This window comes from Halichondria panicea, chromosome 1, assembly GCF_963675165.1.
Source record: "Halichondria panicea chromosome 1, odHalPani1.1, whole genome shotgun sequence".
NCBI classification, from domain to species: Eukaryota; Metazoa; Porifera; class Demospongiae; order Suberitida; family Halichondriidae; genus Halichondria; species Halichondria panicea.
In genome coordinates, this window is record NC_087377.1 from 1479999 (window position 1) to 1500623 (window position 20625).

At 42.2% G+C, this 20625-nt stretch overlaps 4 protein-coding genes and 1 long non-coding RNA gene across 6 annotated transcripts in view; 2 read left to right on the forward strand and 3 right to left on the reverse strand.

The window, feature by feature from the left end:
- The window catches only part of LOC135350196 (uncharacterized), a gene marked incomplete in the record, with an annotated part of 231127 nt that overhangs the window by 93088 nt on the left and 117414 nt on the right, over positions 1-20625 (reverse strand).
- The window catches only part of LOC135352174 (uncharacterized), a 62337-nt gene continuing 42930 nt past the window's right edge, over positions 1219-20625 (reverse strand). The window contains exon 18 of the mRNA XM_064551356.1: positions 1219-1250. Coding sequence (XP_064407426.1) covers positions 1234-1250 — 17 coding nt within the window. The 3' untranslated portion in view covers positions 1219-1233. The remainder of the gene's footprint in view (positions 1251-20625) is intronic.
- On the forward strand, positions 10626-18825 carry LOC135332395 (uncharacterized). Its single transcript, XM_064527717.1, has 8 exons — positions 10626-11421; positions 11473-11628; positions 11939-12014; positions 12112-12546; positions 12605-12876; positions 14207-14355; positions 14464-14550; positions 18646-18825. The coding sequence occupies exons 5-8, from the start codon at positions 12819-12821 to the stop codon at positions 18739-18741; spliced, it is 390 nt and encodes a 129-aa protein (XP_064383787.1). The 5' UTR covers positions 10626-11421; positions 11473-11628; positions 11939-12014; positions 12112-12546; positions 12605-12818; the 3' UTR covers positions 18742-18825.
- Positions 15595-18798, reverse strand: LOC135333583 (uncharacterized). 2 transcript variants are annotated; one of them, XR_010393983.1, is made up of 5 exons: positions 18666-18798; positions 18385-18497; positions 18169-18307; positions 17806-18013; positions 15595-17666 (listed from the first exon to the last, which is right to left on the reverse strand). It is a non-coding gene; the product is annotated as an uncharacterized LOC135333583 (long non-coding RNA). The 2 variants fall into 2 exon arrangements; XR_010393984.1 differs by having other exon boundaries at positions 17651-17666; positions 17802-18013.
- Positions 18872-20584, forward strand: LOC135342493 (DNA primase large subunit-like). Its single transcript, XM_064539226.1, has 9 exons — positions 18872-19031; positions 19093-19203; positions 19260-19349; positions 19412-19558; positions 19627-19639; positions 19682-19851; positions 19908-20034; positions 20092-20243; positions 20304-20584. The coding sequence occupies exons 1-9, from the start codon at positions 18930-18932 to the stop codon at positions 20499-20501; spliced, it is 1110 nt and encodes a 369-aa protein (XP_064395296.1). The 5' UTR covers positions 18872-18929; the 3' UTR covers positions 20502-20584.

The window sequence follows — 20625 nt, forward strand, 5'->3', positions numbered from 1 at the left end:
ACTGCAGTCTGAAGGTGTACTCCATGCAGTGTATAGTTGCCCTCATGCAGGGGTAGGCTGTAGAGTGGTCCCAGCTGGCAGTCCATCCACCAATATCACATTGATACTGCCCTTGTCATGAGTACACCAGTATACAGCCTCTGGACCATAGATGAGAGGAGGGAAGTTAGCTGTATAGGTAAAGTTGACATGCAGTTAGCAATTGCAATAAGTATATACCCAAGTGGACTAAGTGGTGGTTTTAGAGGGCAGTACCTTGACCTTGTATAAGCCCTTATACCTGCACATACTCTTTCCTCAGATCAGGACATGAATTCTTGTGTACCATTGGGTACATTGCTAAACCTCACATGAACAATCTCCTACAACTGAGATAAGCTAATTGCAAACCACATTAGTTATTATACACGTACTTGTATTATAGCTGACAATAACACACATAATTATACGTATCTTCACAGCCCAACACTGCGTATACACTCTACGTATATGGAACAGATAACGAACATGCAAGCCTCTTATCAAACTTTATATTTCTCACAAGTTATGATGCAGGATGATGCTGCCCACCCGGGGTACCCGTGTATAGGGCTGAGGAATTGATGGACACAATAAAGACAATAGACTACCATCATGCACGCAGGTACACTACCACCCACTCCACTCATCACACACCACCCACTACATTAGTATGAGTACGCAATGGGGGACCATACATTACAACAAAGGGAGCTAGAGAGCTAGTCCATAGATAAAGTATCTGGGTCCACTCAATAAGACCTGACACTACTCACCCTAGCATTGTCCAGCTCCCTCTGCAGACTAGCCACCATATCCACCAACATTAATCAGGACTGCAATGCATGATCCTCCATCGTTCGCGCTCTAGCCTCGAGACCAGCCGTTTGTTATAAGGAAAGGTTGGTCTCGAGGCTACTCACGCTCATGCCTGCCTTCTCTGATCTGAGGCTGCTATGTGGTTAACAAGAAGCTGCAACTGAAGTGATCCCGTACCCAACAACAATGGTAAAGGGTCACTAAACTAGAAAGCTGAAATGAAATTTTGCCAAAAAAGTATAAAAATAGAAGGTGATGGTATATATACATGTATGCACACACACACAGGACACAGAACATTATAATAGTCAGTACTTATAGTCAACACAGAGTTAGTTCTTTACTTGACATTATTGCATGCTTCTTTACTTGACATCAGTTCTTTATTCGTCCCTTTCAAGTAGCTCCAGTATCTGTATGAAAGCATGAGCACAGCACAATAAACTAGAGCCTTATAAGCAAAACATTGCAATAAAACACTGTGTGCAATGAAAATAGGGATCAGATTTATGAATATTCCAGTAATAATCTGTTTAAAAACATGAGTGCATGATTTAGGAGCCCTCAGGGCTAGTAGAACCCTCAAGTACTTAGAATGCTGTATACTATTATGGCATGGCACAACTGCATGACGAGCAAGCTCACAAAGTTAATAGTCAAAGTGATGATTCACTAGGTAACTCACTGGTATGCTCCACACAGGCCTTGTGAATGCTGCGAACTGCCTCTCCGTCCTCAATCTCTGAGGCAATTTCCACTAATCGACCGTAAGTAGCTGTTGAATTCAATGGATTGAATTGGAGAATATTTTTACTCTTCCACTTCTTTAGAGCAGCGAGGAATTTCCCTGGAATACCAACAAATGTGTGATCGATAGCACCAATCTCAGCATCACTGAGGCCCAGCCTGTGGTTGTATCTGTCATAGCCAGCAATCTCGGTAGACAACTGGAGAAGAGCATCATCCCAGCACTCACTACTCAACCGAGGGGCAGTCGCTGTCACTATCGTCTTATGTGGTTGAACTGTACAGATCAAAATACATTACATTATTTCCAATGCAATGACATACAACGCTATACTCTGAAATGTACACCAAATACTTTATCACTGTCACATGAGACCCCATACACAATACAACTGTCAAGGCTATAATTGAAGATTGCTTCAATTTAGATTGCTATACTTGTACAATAATGATGTCATGAATAATTATAGTAATCACATTAATTCCCAAGTTGTTCCCTTAACCCTTTAACCGTCGGATTCTTAATTAACAGTGAAGTGAAATGTCTGTAATTCTCTATCGGGTTTCCAGAGCAATAAAATGCCTAGCAACCATATACCAATAGAATGCCCATACAACAAGGAATAAAATGGTGCAACATGTGTTGCCATAACAACCACGGTTATTACGCTCACCCGTTTTTATCATTTTAAATGCTCGGCCAGCGGTGAGATAAAATCCAAAAATTTTTTTTATGGATCAGCCTATCATATGGTATAAAGGCTTGACTAAGCTTGATTTTCTCATCATATGAATGTAACAGTGCTAAAATATATCAATTTGAAGTACAATACGTACGTGTAATACTATATCGGTGAACGATCTATGAAATTTACAAGCTCACATAAAGACTGTTCATTACTGCTAATTCTATTTTAGCTATACTATACTTACTACTGATATTCTAGCTATACTATACTACTTGCCAGAGTCACACAGTGAGCCCTCTCCTGGTCTTTCACCGTCTTGGTCCATAGCTCTAGCGTCTAGGTCCATGTCATGCATGTCCTCAGTCCCAGACAGTTCATCAGCGTCTGGCATAAAGCTGGTAGCCTTTGGGAGGTATCCTACTATCCCCTCTCCTTCATAGGCACTGTCATCACCAGAGGAGACATCGCCATTGCTGTCCTCAAGCTGTTCAAGCACATCGGCACAAGTAAACAACCTAGCCATAGCTATAAACTTCGTGCGGTAAGATGCTAATGAAATTTTAATATAGCAACGTGGCTTGGAAAATTCTAGACTAAATTGCACGTGATTCTACAGCTCTTCCTCTATACAGGGATGTGCGTAGTTTGAGCTACTTCCTAAGTATCGCAGAATTATAATTACGCAAAAAAAGTCACTATTGCGGGCCACGATCGTGGTGCGTATGATTTAATTAAATCTCACTTTTCATTGGCTAACTAGAGCTATGTGTACAGAGGACTTCTGCCAACCAACCTGAAATCCTCTGTACATGTATATGTAGAGAAGTACATTTGTATCCTCAAGCAAACTATAGTTTGGGCAGAATATTGGCAGTACATGGAATGCTGTGGTGAACCCATACAAATGTTATTATTGCTTTCACTTCATTTGAAATGCAAACATTAATTATTAAAGTCACCACTAGCTATTTGCATTGTCCTAATACAAATCTATTTCGTAGCTCTTTATCAAAATATGTGTTTAAATTAGCGATAAGTCAACCACTAGCTACAGTGCACACAGTGGGACCACACTATAGGCTCTGTACACCAGCTACAGTGCACACAGTGGGACCACACTATAGGCTCTGTACACTAGCTACAGTGCACACAGTGAGACCACACTATAGGCTCTGTACACTAGTCTACAGTGCGCACAGTGGGACCACACTATAGGCTCTGTACACCAGCTACAGTGCACACAGTGGGACCACACTATAGGCTCTGTACACCAGCTACAGTGCACACAGTGGGACCACACTATAGGCTCCGTACACCAGCTACAGTGCACACAGTGGGACCACACCATAGGCTCCGTACACTAGCTACAGTGCACACAGTGGGACCACACTATAGGCTCTGTACACTATAGCTACAGTGTACACAGTGGGACCACACTATAGGCTCTGTACACTAGCTACAGTGCACACAGTGAGACCACACTATAGGCTCTGTACACTAGTCTACAGTGCGCACAGTGGGACCACACTATAGGCTCTGTACACCAGCTACAGTGCACACAGTGGGACCACACTATAGGCTCTGTACACCAGCTACAGTGCACACAGTGGGACCACACTATAGGCTCCGTACACCAGCTACAGTGCACACAGTGGGACCACACCATAGGCTCCGTACACTAGCTACAGTGCACACAGTGGGACCACACCATAGGCTCCGTACACTAGCTACAGTGCACACAGTGGGACCACACTATAGGCACACTATAGGCTCCGTACACCAGCTACAGTGCACACAGTGGGACCACACTATAGGCTCCGTACACCAGCTACAGTGCACACAGTGGGACCACACTATAGGCTCCGTACACCAGCTACAGTGCACACAGTGGGACCACACTATAGGCTCCGTACACCAGCTACAGTGCACACAGTGGGACCACACTATAGGCTCCGTACACTAGCTACAGTGCACACAGTGGGACCACACTATAGGCTCTGTACACTAGCTACAGTGCACACAGTGGGACCACACTATAGGCTCTGTACACTAAAGCTACAGTGTACACAGTGGGACCACACTATAGGCTCTGTACACTAGCTACAGTGAACACAGTGGGACCACACTATAGGCTCTGTACACCAGCTACAGTGCACACAGTGGGACCACACTATAGGCTCTGTACACCAGCTACAGTGCACACAGTGGGACCACACTATAGGCTCCGTACACCAGCTACAGTGCACACAGTGGGACCACACCATAGGCTCCGTACACTAGCTACAGTGCACACAGTGGGACCACACTATAGGCTCTGTACACTATAGCTACAGTGTACACAGTGGGACCACACTATAGGCTCTGTACACTAGCTACAGTGCACACAGTGAGACCACACTATAGGCTCTGTACACTAGTCTACAGTGCGCACAGTGGGACCACACTATAGGCTCTGTACACCAGCTACAGTGCACACAGTGGGACCACACTATAGGCTCTGTACACCAGCTACAGTGCACACAGTGGGACCACACTATAGGCTCCGTACACCAGCTACAGTGCACACAGTGGGACCACACCATAGGCTCCGTACACTAGCTACAGTGCACACAGTGGGACCACACTATAGGCACACTATAGGCTCCGTACACCAGCTACAGTGCACACAGTGGGACCACACTATAGGCTCCGTACACCAGCTACAGTGCACACAGTGGGACCACACTATAGGCTCCGTACACCAGCTACAGTGCACACAGTGGGACCACACTATAGGCTCCGTACACTAGCTACAGTGCACACAGTGGGACCACACTATAGGCTCTGTACACTAGCTACAGTGCACACAGTGGGACCACACTATAGGCTCTGTACACTAAAGCTACAGTGTACACAGTGGGACCACACTATAGGCTCTGTACACTAGCTACAGTGAACACAGTGGGACCACACTATAGGCTCTGTACACTAGTCTACAGTGCACACAGTGGGACCACACTATAGGCTCTGTACACCAGCTACAGTGCACACAGTGGGACCACACTATAGGCTCCGTACACCAGCTACTGTGCACACAGTGGGACCACACTATAGGCTCCGTACACCAGCTACAGTGCACACAGTGGGACCACACCATAGGCTCCGTACACTAGCTACAGTGCACACAGTGGGACCACACTATAGGCACACTATAGGCTCCGTACACCAGCTACAGTGCACACAGTGGGACCACACTATAGGCTCCGTACACCAGCTACAGTGCACACAGTGGGACCACACTATAGGCTCCGTACACCAGCTACAGTGCACACAGTGGGACCACACTATAGGCTCCGTACACCAGCTACAGTGCACACAGTGGGACCACACTATAGGCTCCGTACACTAGCTACAGTGCACACAGTGGGACCACACTATAGGCTCTGTACACTAGCTACAGTGCACACAGTGGGACCACACTATAGGCTCTGTACACTAAAGCTACAGTGTACACAGTGGGACCACACTATAGGCTCTGTACACTAGCTACAGTGAACACAGTGGGACCACACTATAGGCTCTGTACACCAGCTACAGTGCACACAGTGGGACCACACTATAGGCTCTGTACACCAGCTACAGTGCACACAGTGGGACCACACTATAGGCTCCGTACACCAGCTACAGTGCACACAGTGGGACCACACCATAGGCTCCGTACACTAGCTACAGTGCACACAGTGGGACCACACTATAGGCTCTGTACACTATAGCTACAGTGTACACAGTGGGACCACACTATAGGCTCTGTACACTAGCTACAGTGCACACAGTGAGACCACACTATAGGCTCTGTACACTAGTCTACAGTGCGCACAGTGGGACCACACTATAGGCTCTGTACACCAGCTACAGTGCACACAGTGGGACCACACTATAGGCTCTGTACACCAGCTACAGTGCACACAGTGGGACCACACTATAGGCTCCGTACACCAGCTACAGTGCACACAGTGGGACCACACCATAGGCTCCGTACACTAGCTACAGTGCACACAGTGGGACCACACTATAGGCACACTATAGGCTCCGTACACCAGCTACAGTGCACACAGTGGGACCACACTATAGGCTCCGTACACCAGCTACAGTGCACACAGTGGGACCACACTATAGGCTCCGTACACCAGCTACAGTGCACACAGTGGGACCACACTATAGGCTCCGTACACTAGCTACAGTGCACACAGTGGGACCACACTATAGGCTCTGTACACTAGCTACAGTGCACACAGTGGGACCACACTATAGGCTCTGTACACTAAAGCTACAGTGTACACAGTGGGACCACACTATAGGCTCTGTACACTAGCTACAGTGAACACAGTGGGACCACACTATAGGCTCTGTACACTAGTCTACAGTGCACACAGTGGGACCACACTATAGGCTCTGTACACCAGCTACAGTGCACACAGTGGGACCACACTATAGGCTCCGTACACCAGCTACTGTGCACACAGTGGGACCACACTATAGGCTCCGTACACCAGCTACAGTGCACACAGTGGGACCACACTATAGGCTCCGTACACTAGCTACAGTGCACACAGTGGGACCACACTATAGGCTCTGTACACTAGCTACAGTGCACACAGTGGGACCACACTATAGGCTCTGTACACTAGCTACAGTGCACACAGTGGGACCACACTATAAGCTCTGTACACTAGCTACAGGGTACACAGTGGGACCACACTATAGGCTCTGTACACTAGCTACAGTGCACACAGTGGGACCACACTACTATAGGCTCTGTACACTAGCTACAGTGCACACAGTGGGACCACACTATAGGCTCTGTACACTAGCTACAGTGCACACAGTGGGACCACACTATAGGCTCTGTACACTAGCTACAGTGCACACAGTGGGACCACACTATAGGCTCTGTATGTACTAGCTATAGGCTCTGTACACCAGCTACAGTGCACACAGTGGGACCACACTATAGGCTCCGTACACCAGCTACAGTGCACACAGTGGGACCACACTATAGGCTCCGTACACTAGCTACAGTGCACACAGTGGCACCACACTATAGGCTCTGTACACTAGCTACAGTGCACACAGTGGGACCACACTATAAGCTCTGTACACTAGCTACAGGGTACACAGTGGGACCACACTATAGGCTCTGTACACTAGCTACAGTGCACACAGTGGGACCACACTACTATAGGCTCTGTACACTAGCTACAGTGCACACAGTGGGACCACACTATAGGCTCTGTACACTAGCTACAGTGCACACAGTGGGACCATACTATAGGCTCTGTATGTACTAGCTACAGTGTACACAGTGGGACCACACTATAGGCTCTATACACCAGCTACAGTGCACACAGTGGGACCACACTATAGGCTCTGTACACTAGTCTACACACTGCATGTCAATTAGAGTAGCATTTCTGCAAACAAGGTGAAAATGGTTTTTAGTGGAACAGCTGTCTACCCCTGGGCCCATACACGCAGACATTCTACTTTCAAAGGACTATAGAATATTTGCATATACACTAAATTGGAATTCCATGTAGTGGGACAAGACAACAGTCTGGCTAGGCTACCGATCAAAATTATCTCCGTAAAAATACAATTATTGGGGTCACAGATGTCACAGCTGAGTGGAGAGTGGAGTGGGAGGGCTAGCTGGATGAATGTGAGGGATGATGGGATCATTGTGACAGGGCAATGGACCGCTACTAAACCCTAGTTATCAGTCAACAGCTGGAGCTTTATTTCCTACAATGCATAGCGGGAAATTTTTGCTGGTGCAATTTGGCTCCAGAGCCCTCAGCAGAAAGTTACGTGGGTTCTAATATTCGTGGTTCAATGCCAGGAAACCACACCCACCAATAGCATTGCATGTGAAATACCGGTGCATGGGAGTTTATCCCAGTTTTAAATGCTCTGCCCTCGAAAAACAACGAAAATTTCCCGCTATACGGTACTTGTTATCAATACCCCATTTTTAATAATACATGTGCAATGTATGCTAGCTGTGACAGGGCAATGGACCGCTACTAAACCCCAGTGATCAGTCAACAGCTGGAGCTTAATTAATAATAATTATTATTATAATGAAGTTGATTGTTTCCCAGATGCTTGTTATCAATAATAATTATTATCTCGTTTTTGCTATATACAGAAGTACAGCTAGCATACATGTACATGTAGGTCCTAGGTATTTTTTTAAAAACGTCAAAATCAGTACAGCTTAATGGCTTTTTTAGTATTGTATGCTAGCTGTACGTTTGGATCGACATCAAATGATATTTCGGTCTCCTTTATTCCATTAAATAACGTGTGAAAAATTGATTAACTATTTATAGTGTGGGAAGTAGGGAGGAGGCACAGTGTACTACATGTATATAATTATAATAATGCTTTTCTAACTCCCCAAAAATTCTATTCACAAAATAATTTTGAGACAGTTTGCTCAATATAATAATTATTTCCCCAAAAGCCCAATGTAGCTACATGTATGTCAACAGTTTATAACAAGAGAGTACAGTTAGCATACAAACAGCGTTAAATACAACAAATACAAGTTTTGTTGTTTTGGATGCTTCCATTAGAGAGGATTGTTAGCAAACATACTGTACAAAGTTCATTCTAATCTTCACTGTCAGCTTTGAATCTGAGGCCTCAATTTAATCAGCCATGTGGAAAGGGGCTAAAACTATTTGTTCGGGAGCAAGGCCTATTATTCCCATAAAATTCCCGCGTACATTTGTATAATGTGCGCCTCCCAATCAGGAAGCATACGTGTAGTTTGAGATTTTTTTGGCTACAGTGGAACCTCCGTTAACAACCACCTCCGAATAAAGGCCAGTTGCTATATAACGGACAGGCACACAGGTCCCAAATGAACAGTTTGTGTACAAAACAACCCCTCAACAAAGGCCACCTCTGTATAAAGGCCAAAACATTGTTCCCCAAAGGTGTCCGCTATAGAGGGGTTCCACTGTATTTCACCGTCAAATGCTTTTTTCGTTTTCTTGTCTTAGTTCTACTGTGCTAGCTGTATCTTAATTTGGATCGATGTTAACGATATTTCTGTTTCCCTTATCCCCACACACACAATCACATGCCCACACCCACACACATCCACCTACACACACACAGAGCTTGTACCTTTGGGTCAACGTTAATAATCTTTCTGTCTCGTTTATTCTTAAACAGCAGACCTGAGGCATTGTCTGCAATCACCTGTGTGTGCGTGCGTGGGGTGTGTGTGTGCGAGTTATATCAAACAAATACGAACAAAGTGTCCGTGTACAATAATCATGTCAACTAATTATGTACGACGAGACCAAAGGGAGCAACTGTATAATTGAGTAGTGCTATGGCGCCCTACAGACTAGGAGGGCACTCACTAACTGTAGTGTTCCAAACACACGTTATAGGCTATCAAACTTTGCTGTGAAAATAAATTATGTTCTGAAAAAACACACACTTTAATTATTATAGCCCCACGCTTTCTTTTATAATTTGTGCTCGTTGATCTAAGTTATAGTTAGAACATGGGCATGAGGTATCTATGTGTTATAGTGTCCCAAAGCTCGAGGGCTTCTATTTAAACCTATTGGCTACTAGAAATGCACTAGCTTAGCAACAGTCAACCTATATAAACAGCCAACCTAGCAACTGCATCATTATTCTTTTGAAAACTAATATCTAAAGTTGACATCTCTGTGTCTCTACTAAATCTGTGGTCTCTATTCAAGTCAACCCTGTTCCTCCACCTCAGTTTGATGGACAAAATTATAGTCCTAGCTCCACCCACAAAACGAAAACATCCAGCTCCTCCCCCAGTTTTGCAGCAAACAAGCCCAGCACACTTCCCAAGAAACGAGCGACTCGTACTACTCTCACAAAGCGAAAGGAAGACACCTATAAGCTATAATTTGCAGCAAACAAGCCCAGCAAACGAGCGGCTCCTACTCTTGAACAAAGCGAAAGGAACTTTAGGAGAAGAAGCCAAACCTAGAATCTCAGCACTTCCATACATCCAGCTCCTCCCCCATGCAGCCTTGCAGCAAAAAAGCACAGCACACTGCCCAAAAAACGAGCGTCTCCTACTGCTTTCGAACAAAGCCAAAAAAAGAAACTAGAGCTTCTCTCTTTCATTCTAGTTCTGTTATTATAATTACTAGACAAAGCATCTACATGTAGCTACAATAATTTTTACATATGTATCTTCTTGTAAATCACAATACATGTACAATGTTGTAGTTTGTAGCCCAGAGCAATCTATAGTACTGGTACTATAGCTCATAGTTCCCTGCTAAATACACTCAAATGGAATCTAAGGACACCATAATATTATTGTAGCACTACCAAACAGCTACTAATAAAATAATTAGCTTTTTGAAATTGGACGTTCCCAACACAAGTTATAGTCCTTCAAAGAAAAACTACGAAAACATGACGACATGTAATTAATACATATTTTGGCAACCACCTCTTATATATTATACCCACGTACTTCATATTTCTCACACGTACCTGATAATTAGGAGTGGAGTTGGACGAGGAGAAGTTAGTGTCCCAGTTATAGAAGCTCAAGTCACTGTGTCTAGGGAGCAGCTTCTTCCGTGACGAGAATATGGGATCAAAATCATCCACCTACAATTATCATGTACATGTATAATACCACATAGAAAGTTTTCGTATCAAACGAAAATTAAAACGACGGAATTATTCTACTGCAAGAGATTCAATGCGTCACTATCCTAAGCTGTTGAGCTGTACTTAAAATACTAAATTGGTAGTTACGAAAATTACCCGCTATACGGCAGTTAGATCATTGGGGTGAGGTATAATTTTATGTTATAAATACATGTTAGGATCAACCACCTTTATTACTGGTAGTACCTTGAGTCGATGTGCGTAGTCAATGTATCCTGATATCTCCTATACTTATTGATTGAATGGCAGGGAATACTCAGACCATCGAAAGAATTGCAAGTTGATATAAATAATTATGCTATTATTATATACTTGCGATGAGCTCCTCAATCAGAAGTTTCAGTTCCGCTTCTTTGTAGGACACATAGATGACGATACAGTGCTAATTGAAGCGAAGCTATCAAAGGACCGATTGGTGAGTAACTTAGCATCCGATGACTTGATAAATTATAAATGTAATAATTAGATTTGTTGAATGTACACAAATTAAAGATGTCAACCGCGAGATGCTGTAGATGTAGAACTGGCACCTGTCAGTCGTGTGTGTGCCAGAAGAAAGGCAGCCCCTGCTCATACTGCCCCCTGCACATACTGCCCCCCAGGGTCTTCGTGCACAAACAAGGTTAGTCCCTATATAGATCTATTCTAGTGGGTGGGGGGAAGCAGTTAATTGTCTCCACCCTCGACCTCACTTCCGCGATCACTTTAAATCAACTAACGTAAATGTTGATTATCTTTTTAACATTAGTATAATTATGTATTAGAAAATTGAAATAGCGAAAAAATAATTGAAATAATTATCAAAAATGGTACCTTTATAATTATTATCACCGTGTTATCTTATTCTATTGTTTTGGAACTTCTCCAACTTGTACTTATTGTGTTTCATTTTGGCTAGTTGAGTTTACCATTGTTTATTCCATTCCTAAAAGGCATTAACAAAATTGAACAATAGTTATGTACTGGGGACCCCATGATGGAAATGCTGTGCTTGCAAGAGATATGAAGGTACGTTGGGGTAGAATGGTAACTGCATGCTTATATAGAAAACGGGATTGCCGTTTCTCGTTTCATGCCTTTTTTACGTATTTAACCACCTTTGCAGCAAACCACAATGAAGCCCTGAAAACAATGGGAGAAGAGGAATTCAAGAGGGGCTCGGCACTGACTAGGTAGCCCTATAGTAAAATACTAGTATAACCTGTTTGGTTGTCTGGTTTGATGTCTGACAACTACTCTACTGTTTGGTGGCTTCGCGTTGTGCTGAAGTTGTTTGACTGGTGAGTAGTTTGTTCATAGTGGAAAAGTATGCCATTCCTTGAAGAGAAACATGTGCAACTTTTGAGATCTAGCGGCCTTGTTGGAAAAGTGCGGCTTTCCACTGATATGTCTCAAGATGACTATAAATTATGGCCGCAGTGTCATCACATCCAAGGGTAGGTGGGTATGCAGAAGCAAAGGAAACACAACATTTTTTGTAAGACAGAGTCTTGATACCTAAATCAGACGCGGGAGCAGAGATATAGAGCAATCGCCTAAGGTACATAAATACTTCCTAAGATGAAGACTTATACTGACTGAACTACTTCTATATGCAGACGAGTGCACGAGTTGCACAGATATACAAGGAGTTGCTGTAATTTTCTTACACTTTGTGGTGTAGTTCAAAAAAGTTCGAAATATGGAAAAAGACGAAGTTACAGTAGAAATCTAAAAGTTGAACATTATAAATTATAAATGTCAGGCCATATTAGGATGCCAAGTTGTATTACCATCACTAGGCACTTGTGAAAAGAAAATTAAAGAAACTGCATGCTATGCAGGTCATCAAGAGATTGTGACTTACTTGAGGAGGTTCGATGTAGCACTGGTAAGTGAGGTTGTTATAATTATTTGTATATTAATAATTGGTATTGGTAGACCTATAGCAAAAAATGTTTAGAGATAAATTGCAAATTTGCTATACCATAAATGTTATATTATTATAATAATAAGATCAGGGAGAGCAAGGGTGATGCTGCCAAACTCGGATATTAATTTTGAAAAGAGTAAATTATACTGTCAGAAATGTGCTTGCTTGCATATAGCACAGCGGGCAGTGAAGAAATATTTCTTTTTACAAGAATAAAGATCTATTAATTATAAATTATCACTCTACTCAAGAGGTTAAGTATTTACCCTAGTTCATTATGATGCCAAATTTAAAAGCTCTTTATATACTGTGTACACTTTATACTATGGACAGTTTAAAAGAGACGCGTTCACAGGGTGGAAGAATTTATGCAGGCAAGTAACTCAGAGGCTGCAACTTACAGAGCTCTTGTGAAACTAATCCAGATTATAAAAAACAATTATTGTACTATAATTATATACATTTAATCGTATGCTCGAATTTCGATTGATATACGAACGAGTAAATATGACATTGCTAGTAAAGTGTTCAAACAGTGCCAAGAGAATGGTAACATAAATTAAGACGATCCTTTCCTTAAATTCCACTTGAGTGATGGCAATCTTCACTGATTCTCTCAACAACCAATCTTCTGATTCAAGTTAATAACAACTCCAAAAACTAGTAAATGCAGTTAAAATGAGAACAGCTTTATTATACAACGATAAGCACAAAAATGTTCCAGTTTAAAATGGTTGGCTCCAACCATGGGTTGTAGTCAGGCACGATTTGAGATATAAAATGAGGACTGTAAAAGAAATCGTGGCAGTGGGAAGTGGCCTTCAAGAAGGGCTGAACGCAGTGGGCAGCGGAACTCAAGAAGGCGGTTCTTGTGTCAGCCTATAGGCATGGTGATTGGTTTAGTAGTACACGTCTATTATCGTTACGTGCAGACATTGAATATGAGTAAACGAGCTGGAGAGTGCGACTATTAGCGACATTCGATTATACGTGTCTAAATAATGCAAACATTCATTTACGTGGTATATTCGTTTTGTGAGATCTTCACCAAAAAGATGGTTGTTGCAGTGCTCCAGTGCTCAAAGCGCCGCCAACCCAACAGCAAACTATATTTATGCAGGAAACAGGAAGTGTCAGCGTAAGTATATAAGATATAAACATACTCTGTCACGTCTATAGCCAGGATTGTACTACATGTATGTACAAAATAATATACAAATGTACGGCTATAATTTTAGTCTATATAATTATGGTCAAACCTGCTAAACCCACATCATTGACACCTCAGATCTACTTGTGGATAGCACTGATTCTGGTAGACTAGAAGAATCACGAGTACAGTTGGATGAGCTTCTGGTGGAGGATAAACTCACTGGAGTACCCCTACTAGTGTTTGCAAATAAACAAGACCTAGGGATGGCTTTAAAAGCTGATGATGTAAGTGTACTATTCCGTTTATTCTAGCTGAGAGTAGACCTTAGTTACATGACTGATGTACCTACAAGAATTGTGTGATCATCATTGCATGTAATTCATTCCCCACAGATCAGCAACGATATGAAGCTAACTGAGCTGACTGACAGACGATGGCAGATACAACCATGCTCGGCCAAAACTGAAGAAGGGATTGCGGTGAGTAGGACACTTAGCCCTAGCTATCAGCGAGAATATTAGAATATTGTACCATTGAGTCTGGTTTTGGGTACCATAGAGCTGTGCCTATTGGAATTATTATACGTACTAGGTAATTGTACATGCTTTGATGTTTACTCACTGTAAAGGGTGGATGGTAAAAAGTGAGTAGTTGCTAATTTAAGTACTAGTGTTCAAGCTGGCGCTGTGCTAATGCCTCTCGCCATGTTTTTGCTTTCGCTCAAAAGTATTAGAGTGTTATCTATAATGAATTTTATATTAAAGTTAGCTTATCTATATAAAGTCACTGAGAAGAAAAGACTTATTTACATGCATCTATTGTAAGTTATTATTTTTTGTATTATGTGGCTTACCAGGACATCAAGAAAGAAGAAAATTGATTCTTCCAGGATCTGTAGTTCAGTGTATATAATATCTAAGAAGAAAAGACCTGTGTACATGCATATTGTTATCTATATTGTTATATGGTAGTGTTTTGTGGCTTACCAGGCCCTCAAGACAAAGATGATTCTGCCAGGAGGATCTGGATCTGGATCTTGGATATTATTTTCTCACACATGGGGAATGAGCGCGCATGCGCATTACATCCACAGGAATAATTAAAGGGTGTGTCCAAAGAGATCAATTTTACAAATGGCTACTGTACTGCTAGCTAGCTGTTTTAACAGATATTTTCTGAGTATTGTAGCTAACAAAAAGCTAGCGCTTTAGTGCAAGGCTAACTCATATGTTGAATAGAAAGTTTGTGCGGACAGATGATGCTATGAAAGATTCTGAAGAGACTGCAACAGCCTTCAATGTGAGTCAAACTAGCCATAACTCGAGAAAGAAGCTTTAGTTTGCTAATCCACGAATCAAAATCCAAGAGAACGTGGCTAGAAGCCTATAGAAGCTGTTAGTTTTCGTCGCATTGTAACCGTTGAGCAGTTATAGCTGGAATACACACACACACACACAGACAGACACACACACAGTCAGCTTTACCGTATCCCTCGTGCGGCTACGCCTCGAGGCATAATAATACCAGACTTAGACCAACTGCAGTACTTACAGCATGCATTTGAGAGCAGTATACATACATATACAATGTGCCATGAATAACTTTGATCTCAACATGCATGATGGGATAGACTGGGTACTCAAGAGTGTAAAGGCATCGTCTAAAAACTAATCTGCTTCCAATCATAGGCATACCCACTGAACACTTGACTTAAATGTACATCATAAGTTATGTAACCTCGATAAAAATCCATGAGTTTGAGTTCTCAACTGCGCTTCAGTGTTTGCCAATATCTACACTAACACGTGACAATGTACAGATCCTGCCTTCTACTAGCCGTACATAATTAAGATGCATGTCTGAATCTAGTCTCATGACACACAGCAGAAAGGTTGCGAAGAATAGCAAGAATCAAAATCACTTCGTAACTTATGTTTACTGAATTAAGTAATACATTGTATTTTGTCATTTCTGTAAGTATACTTTAATTCAGAATAACGGCCGCGATTTGTGGGCTGGGGGCTTTAAGAATTCAATAATAATAACTCCAAAAACTAGTAAATGCAGTAAAAATGAGAACACAGCTTTATTATACGACAAGCACAAAAGTGTTCCAGTTTTAAATGTATATTATAATCAAAACCAGAAATTTTTGCATTTGGCGACAAATGAATTTCAGCTGCAATCAGTCAGAGATGAGCAGAAGTCAAGATTAAACGTCAGGGTGAGAATTTATAGTAACCATGGCAATATGCCAATTCAAAAGGTGAGGGGCGCCAAAATTAAAAATAGCACCAATGTTTTTTTTTGCTTGATTTTTAGTCAGGTTGAGCCACAGTATCGCATGAGGTCAATAATACCACACAGCACGATTATCAAATTAAAAATCACCAATAATATAGATAAGAATTGCCTCTTTGCGAAATATTAGGCTCCCCAAATTTACCTGCTATAATTATGGTAGGCACTGTTTAGGAAGTTTTTACGTGATTTTGAAGTCTAAAGGGATATAGTTGTAGTATCACGAATGTCTGAATTATTGATTTATTTGCCTTTATACCATGAAAATACTTTTAGAACAACCACCCCCGTTCAGAAAACTTCCAAGCAGCTACTACGAACTCCCCCGGTAAGTTTTAGTTTGTTGCATTGTTTAAAGGGGTCATGAGGGAAGTCGACCACAGCACTTGTCCTCCTACTGTTGCCATAAGAATGAACTGGACAATTGCTAATTAACCACACAATAGCATTGGCTTTATTGGATCTAGCATTCCTCCATTGTTGTCCTTACAACATGGGGTTACGTTAACACACCAATGTCACTCAGTATCCTATCTGATTTAAGACATGCAATAGTGCAAGGCGTAGCAATTTTAGACAAGTATAGGAGGGCTCAGAGGTTGGCAAGGTGCAACTCTTATTAATGTAGGCTACCACCACGTGTGGAAATTTTTCAAAAACCGATCATCTTCAACTATAGCTCTGGTCTTCAACGTTTTCCATTTTGATGGAAAGATTATATACTAACATGCAGGAGGGGGATTCCAGCTCTCGAACCCCCTATAGGCATTATACAGAGGATACTTTACTATCTGCAAATTCTTAATTTCAAAAGCTATATAAATGACATCAGGCTTTCATTCTGAGAATCCATATGAAAAATGTTCCCTATAGGGGGACCCTCTCCAAACTTCCTTTATATTCAATTTACCTTCTCCCAAACAATAAAACAGATAGAACCCTAGCTGACAGTCATACACTTTGCCCATAACACTTGTTCTGAGTGTGTACCCCATCAAAATCAATCATATATAATTATGTATAAGCATTGAAACATCGAGAGCGTTTCTTCTCTATGGAATATTCTAACAATGATGAACAAACTTAGATACCTTGCAGTGGGACATTACTTTGCATGCACTAATGGACAGTGAACGGGCAAAGTGTAATATCTGTATTTATTTCACCTGATACGTACGGAGCTCAGTCGAAGGAAAAGAGACAGTCACACTACTTTCATTTCTGTCACGATCTTGATAGCATAGAAACGGGAAACGAACTTGCAAGCAACAGACCATTTTATTATTTCATCAGTCTGCAGATGTGCATGAATATTCAAAGTGTTCAATGCTGTCACAAAGCACTACACATGCAGACACTAATTATGCACACTGTACTCTCTCCACAAACCCACAAGTGACTGTGCTAAACCACAAACATAAGACAAGACCTACTTCTCACAACTGAGGGTTGTCTCAGAGTCCAGGGGAGTGCCCAGGTGGTGACCAACAGACAATAACAACAAGACATGCAGGTGTTATCCAAAACTTCATTGAACTCCCATCATACTGTAGAGACTCTTGTTTACAAATTTCAATGGCATTGGAGTGACTACCCCTTGGGAAACAACCTAGCTCCAGTACACTCTTGCAGAGTTAAGACCTGCATGGGAGAAAAAAGAATAATAATTAATTATATATTGTCACTTGAGTTAATTTAAAAGTATTACAACAATTATGCTTCATGCATGAAATTATGCTAAATAACTATAGCTACAATCATAAGACTATAATTTTATACGGAATAATATTCCTCACTTGTCTAACGTGTGCTTGCTTCCAACACTGCACTGTTCAGTCCATATAATGATATATAGAGCTTGTATTGCACCTCCACATACGCATGCAGTAGTCAGTCTCGCTGTGTTGTCACTAAGAGTTGAAATGTGAAAAACATCTGCAAAACAACAGTGATCGTTAACATGCAGTTTTAGAACATACTGAATAATGTTCCTTCACTTGTATTTGACTCACTTGTTTATTTGAGTGCTTCTGTTAGTAATCTAGTGCTGTGTATCTGCTGGCACATTCAGCAGTCGGTCACATCAATCTCGCTGGTTTGTGTTGTCAATTAAGAGTTGAGACATCTGCAAAACAGCAATAATTGTTAATAGGTTGCAGACTGAAATGTTGCAGAATGCAGAATGCCGAACATGTACAGCAACAACTCGCTTGCTAGTTACATACATAAAATAATCATTAGCACAAAAGTTACTATGATTATACCCACTATAGGTACACAACAATCCACTTACCAGTCGCTTAGGCTGGAAGGACAAGCCACCATGTTGGAGTTTCTCCACAGAGTTGAATTTCAACCACGAGGTTTAGTCGCAATCAATCGCATGTGCAGAAATAGTGAGCCCCACCCCCTTCTTCTGTTTTGAGACATCTTCAGTTTCAGGCTAGCCTCGATTCCAGATGTCTCAAAACAGAAGAAGGGGGTGGGGCTCACTATTTCTGCACATAATCGGCCTTGAATCGAGGCTAGTTTCAGGCTGGAAACAGAGTTGCTGAGAATGAGATTTAGAGAATTGTTAGGGTTTTCCGAGCGAGCAGAGTTCTTTAACAGCTACAAAGATGACTTCAACTTTGATGTTGTCAGCAGGGAAGTCAGTGAGGTGAGTCTATAACTATTAATTTTTAGGCAAATATAAATAAATGCTCAAATTCTTTGGCCAGCTGAAGGATGAAGAACTGAATTTCTATCGAGATAGTCCTGACAGCTTCTACATTGTACCATTTGCTGACGCCCTGGACTTGGTTCAGAGCAGACAAGTGGTCATCAAGAGTGTAAGCTTCCATTCTGCAAGCACTGTGTGTCTGTGTGTAACCTACCGTCCCCTCAGGGCGCTGTGTACATATCCGTCAACAATGAGGAAATGATTGCTCGTTTGGTGTGCAACAAGTTCAGACAGAAGCTTTCTGAGGAACTAGTGGTAAGTAAAACACACCCCTCTCTGTACCCATATCATCTACTTCATTTCTTCTTCCCCTGCAGAAGACCCGTAACCACCTACCAGTGGTGGATGATGATGAGAGGATTGCCCCCATGCTCAAGACCATCAAACATCGCTACCTTGGTGAGGACTTCTCCAGTGTGGGAGAGAATCTGCAGGGAAGCATCTCACTGGCCCAGATTGACTTCGTGAGTCTTTGTGCATGTGCTTCAGATTAGTTAAATAATTAACCATGGCTTGCATTTTTGTTGTACAGCGTAGATTTGTGTGTACGTGTGGTTATATATAGATTCCCTATATAATTTGTGTAGGTCTTGAAGCAGTCCTTTCCTCCCTGTATGAGACCCTGCGCAAAGAACACCATCTGAGACACTTCGGTCGTCTACAGTACGGACTGTTCCTCAAGAGCATTGGACTCACACTGGACCAAGCTATGGCCTTCTGGAGAGCAGAGTTTGTCAAGAAAATGGAACCAGAGAAGGTGTACACTATTATAGGCACATGTTGTACATTTGATTTGGTGTTGATTTCCCACAGTTTGAGAAGCAGTATGCATACAATGTGAGACACAGCTATGGTAAAGAGGGCAAGAGGGCCAACTACACTCCCTACAGTTGCCTCAAAATCATTCTCTCCAACAATCCAGGCCAAGGAGACCATCACGGTGAGCTCACCTACAATACTCTTGTACTCTCTCATACTTGTCTGTATATAATTATAGGGTGTCCTTTTCGTCACTGGGATGATAGTCACATTCGACAGATGCTCACCACTCATGGAGTTTCACATAAAGGAGTCACTAACATCACCGCCTATCTGAAGGATGACCACTACCAACTAGCCTGTCAGAAATACTATGAGATCACTCATGCTGTGAGTTAATAAATCCTTCTGCTGTTTTTATTTGTTTATAATACTGGTTTGTCATTTCAGATTGAAGCTGCCCCTTTCAGTTTGGAGCACCCCTCTCAGTATTTCCGGGAGAGCCGAATGCAGCGTGGGCACACTGGTGGTAAACAAGAGACAAGACTGCCAACTGTAAAGACTGAAGTGAAAGCAGAGGATGATTTTTGTGGAGATATATCAATTCAAGACATGCAGAACTTTGAAGAAGAAATGGACCAATTCTAGCTATATTCTACCACCAGTTATATCCTACCACCTGTATGTATACCACATGCTCTCTAGTAGTAAACACTCTTTGATCCGCTGTGTATATACGTTTTTGTGTTGCGTGTGCCACTTGCACTTGTCA

Bases quoted from the DNA above. Each gene is read 5' to 3' on its own strand.
- LOC135332395 (XM_064527717.1), top strand. From the start codon at position 12,819: ATGCTATGCAGGTCATCAAGAGATTGTGACTTACTTGAGGAGGTTCGA. The intron at 14,356-14,463 runs GTAAGTGTACTA...CATTCCCCACAG, and splicing joins TGGCTTTAAAAGCTGATGAT to ATCAGCAACGATATGAAGCT. The intron at 14,551-18,645 runs GTGAGTAGGACA...TACCCACTATAG, and splicing joins AAACTGAAGAAGGGATTGCG to GTACACAACAATCCACTTAC.
- LOC135342493 (XM_064539226.1), top strand. From the start codon at position 18,930: ATGAGATTTAGAGAATTGTTAGGGTTTTCCGAGCGAGCAGAGTTCTTT. The intron at 19,204-19,259 runs GTAAGCTTCCAT...CCGTCCCCTCAG, and splicing joins GACAAGTGGTCATCAAGAGT to GGCGCTGTGTACATATCCGT. The intron at 20,244-20,303 runs GTGAGTTAATAA...TTGTCATTTCAG, and splicing joins ACTATGAGATCACTCATGCT to ATTGAAGCTGCCCCTTTCAG.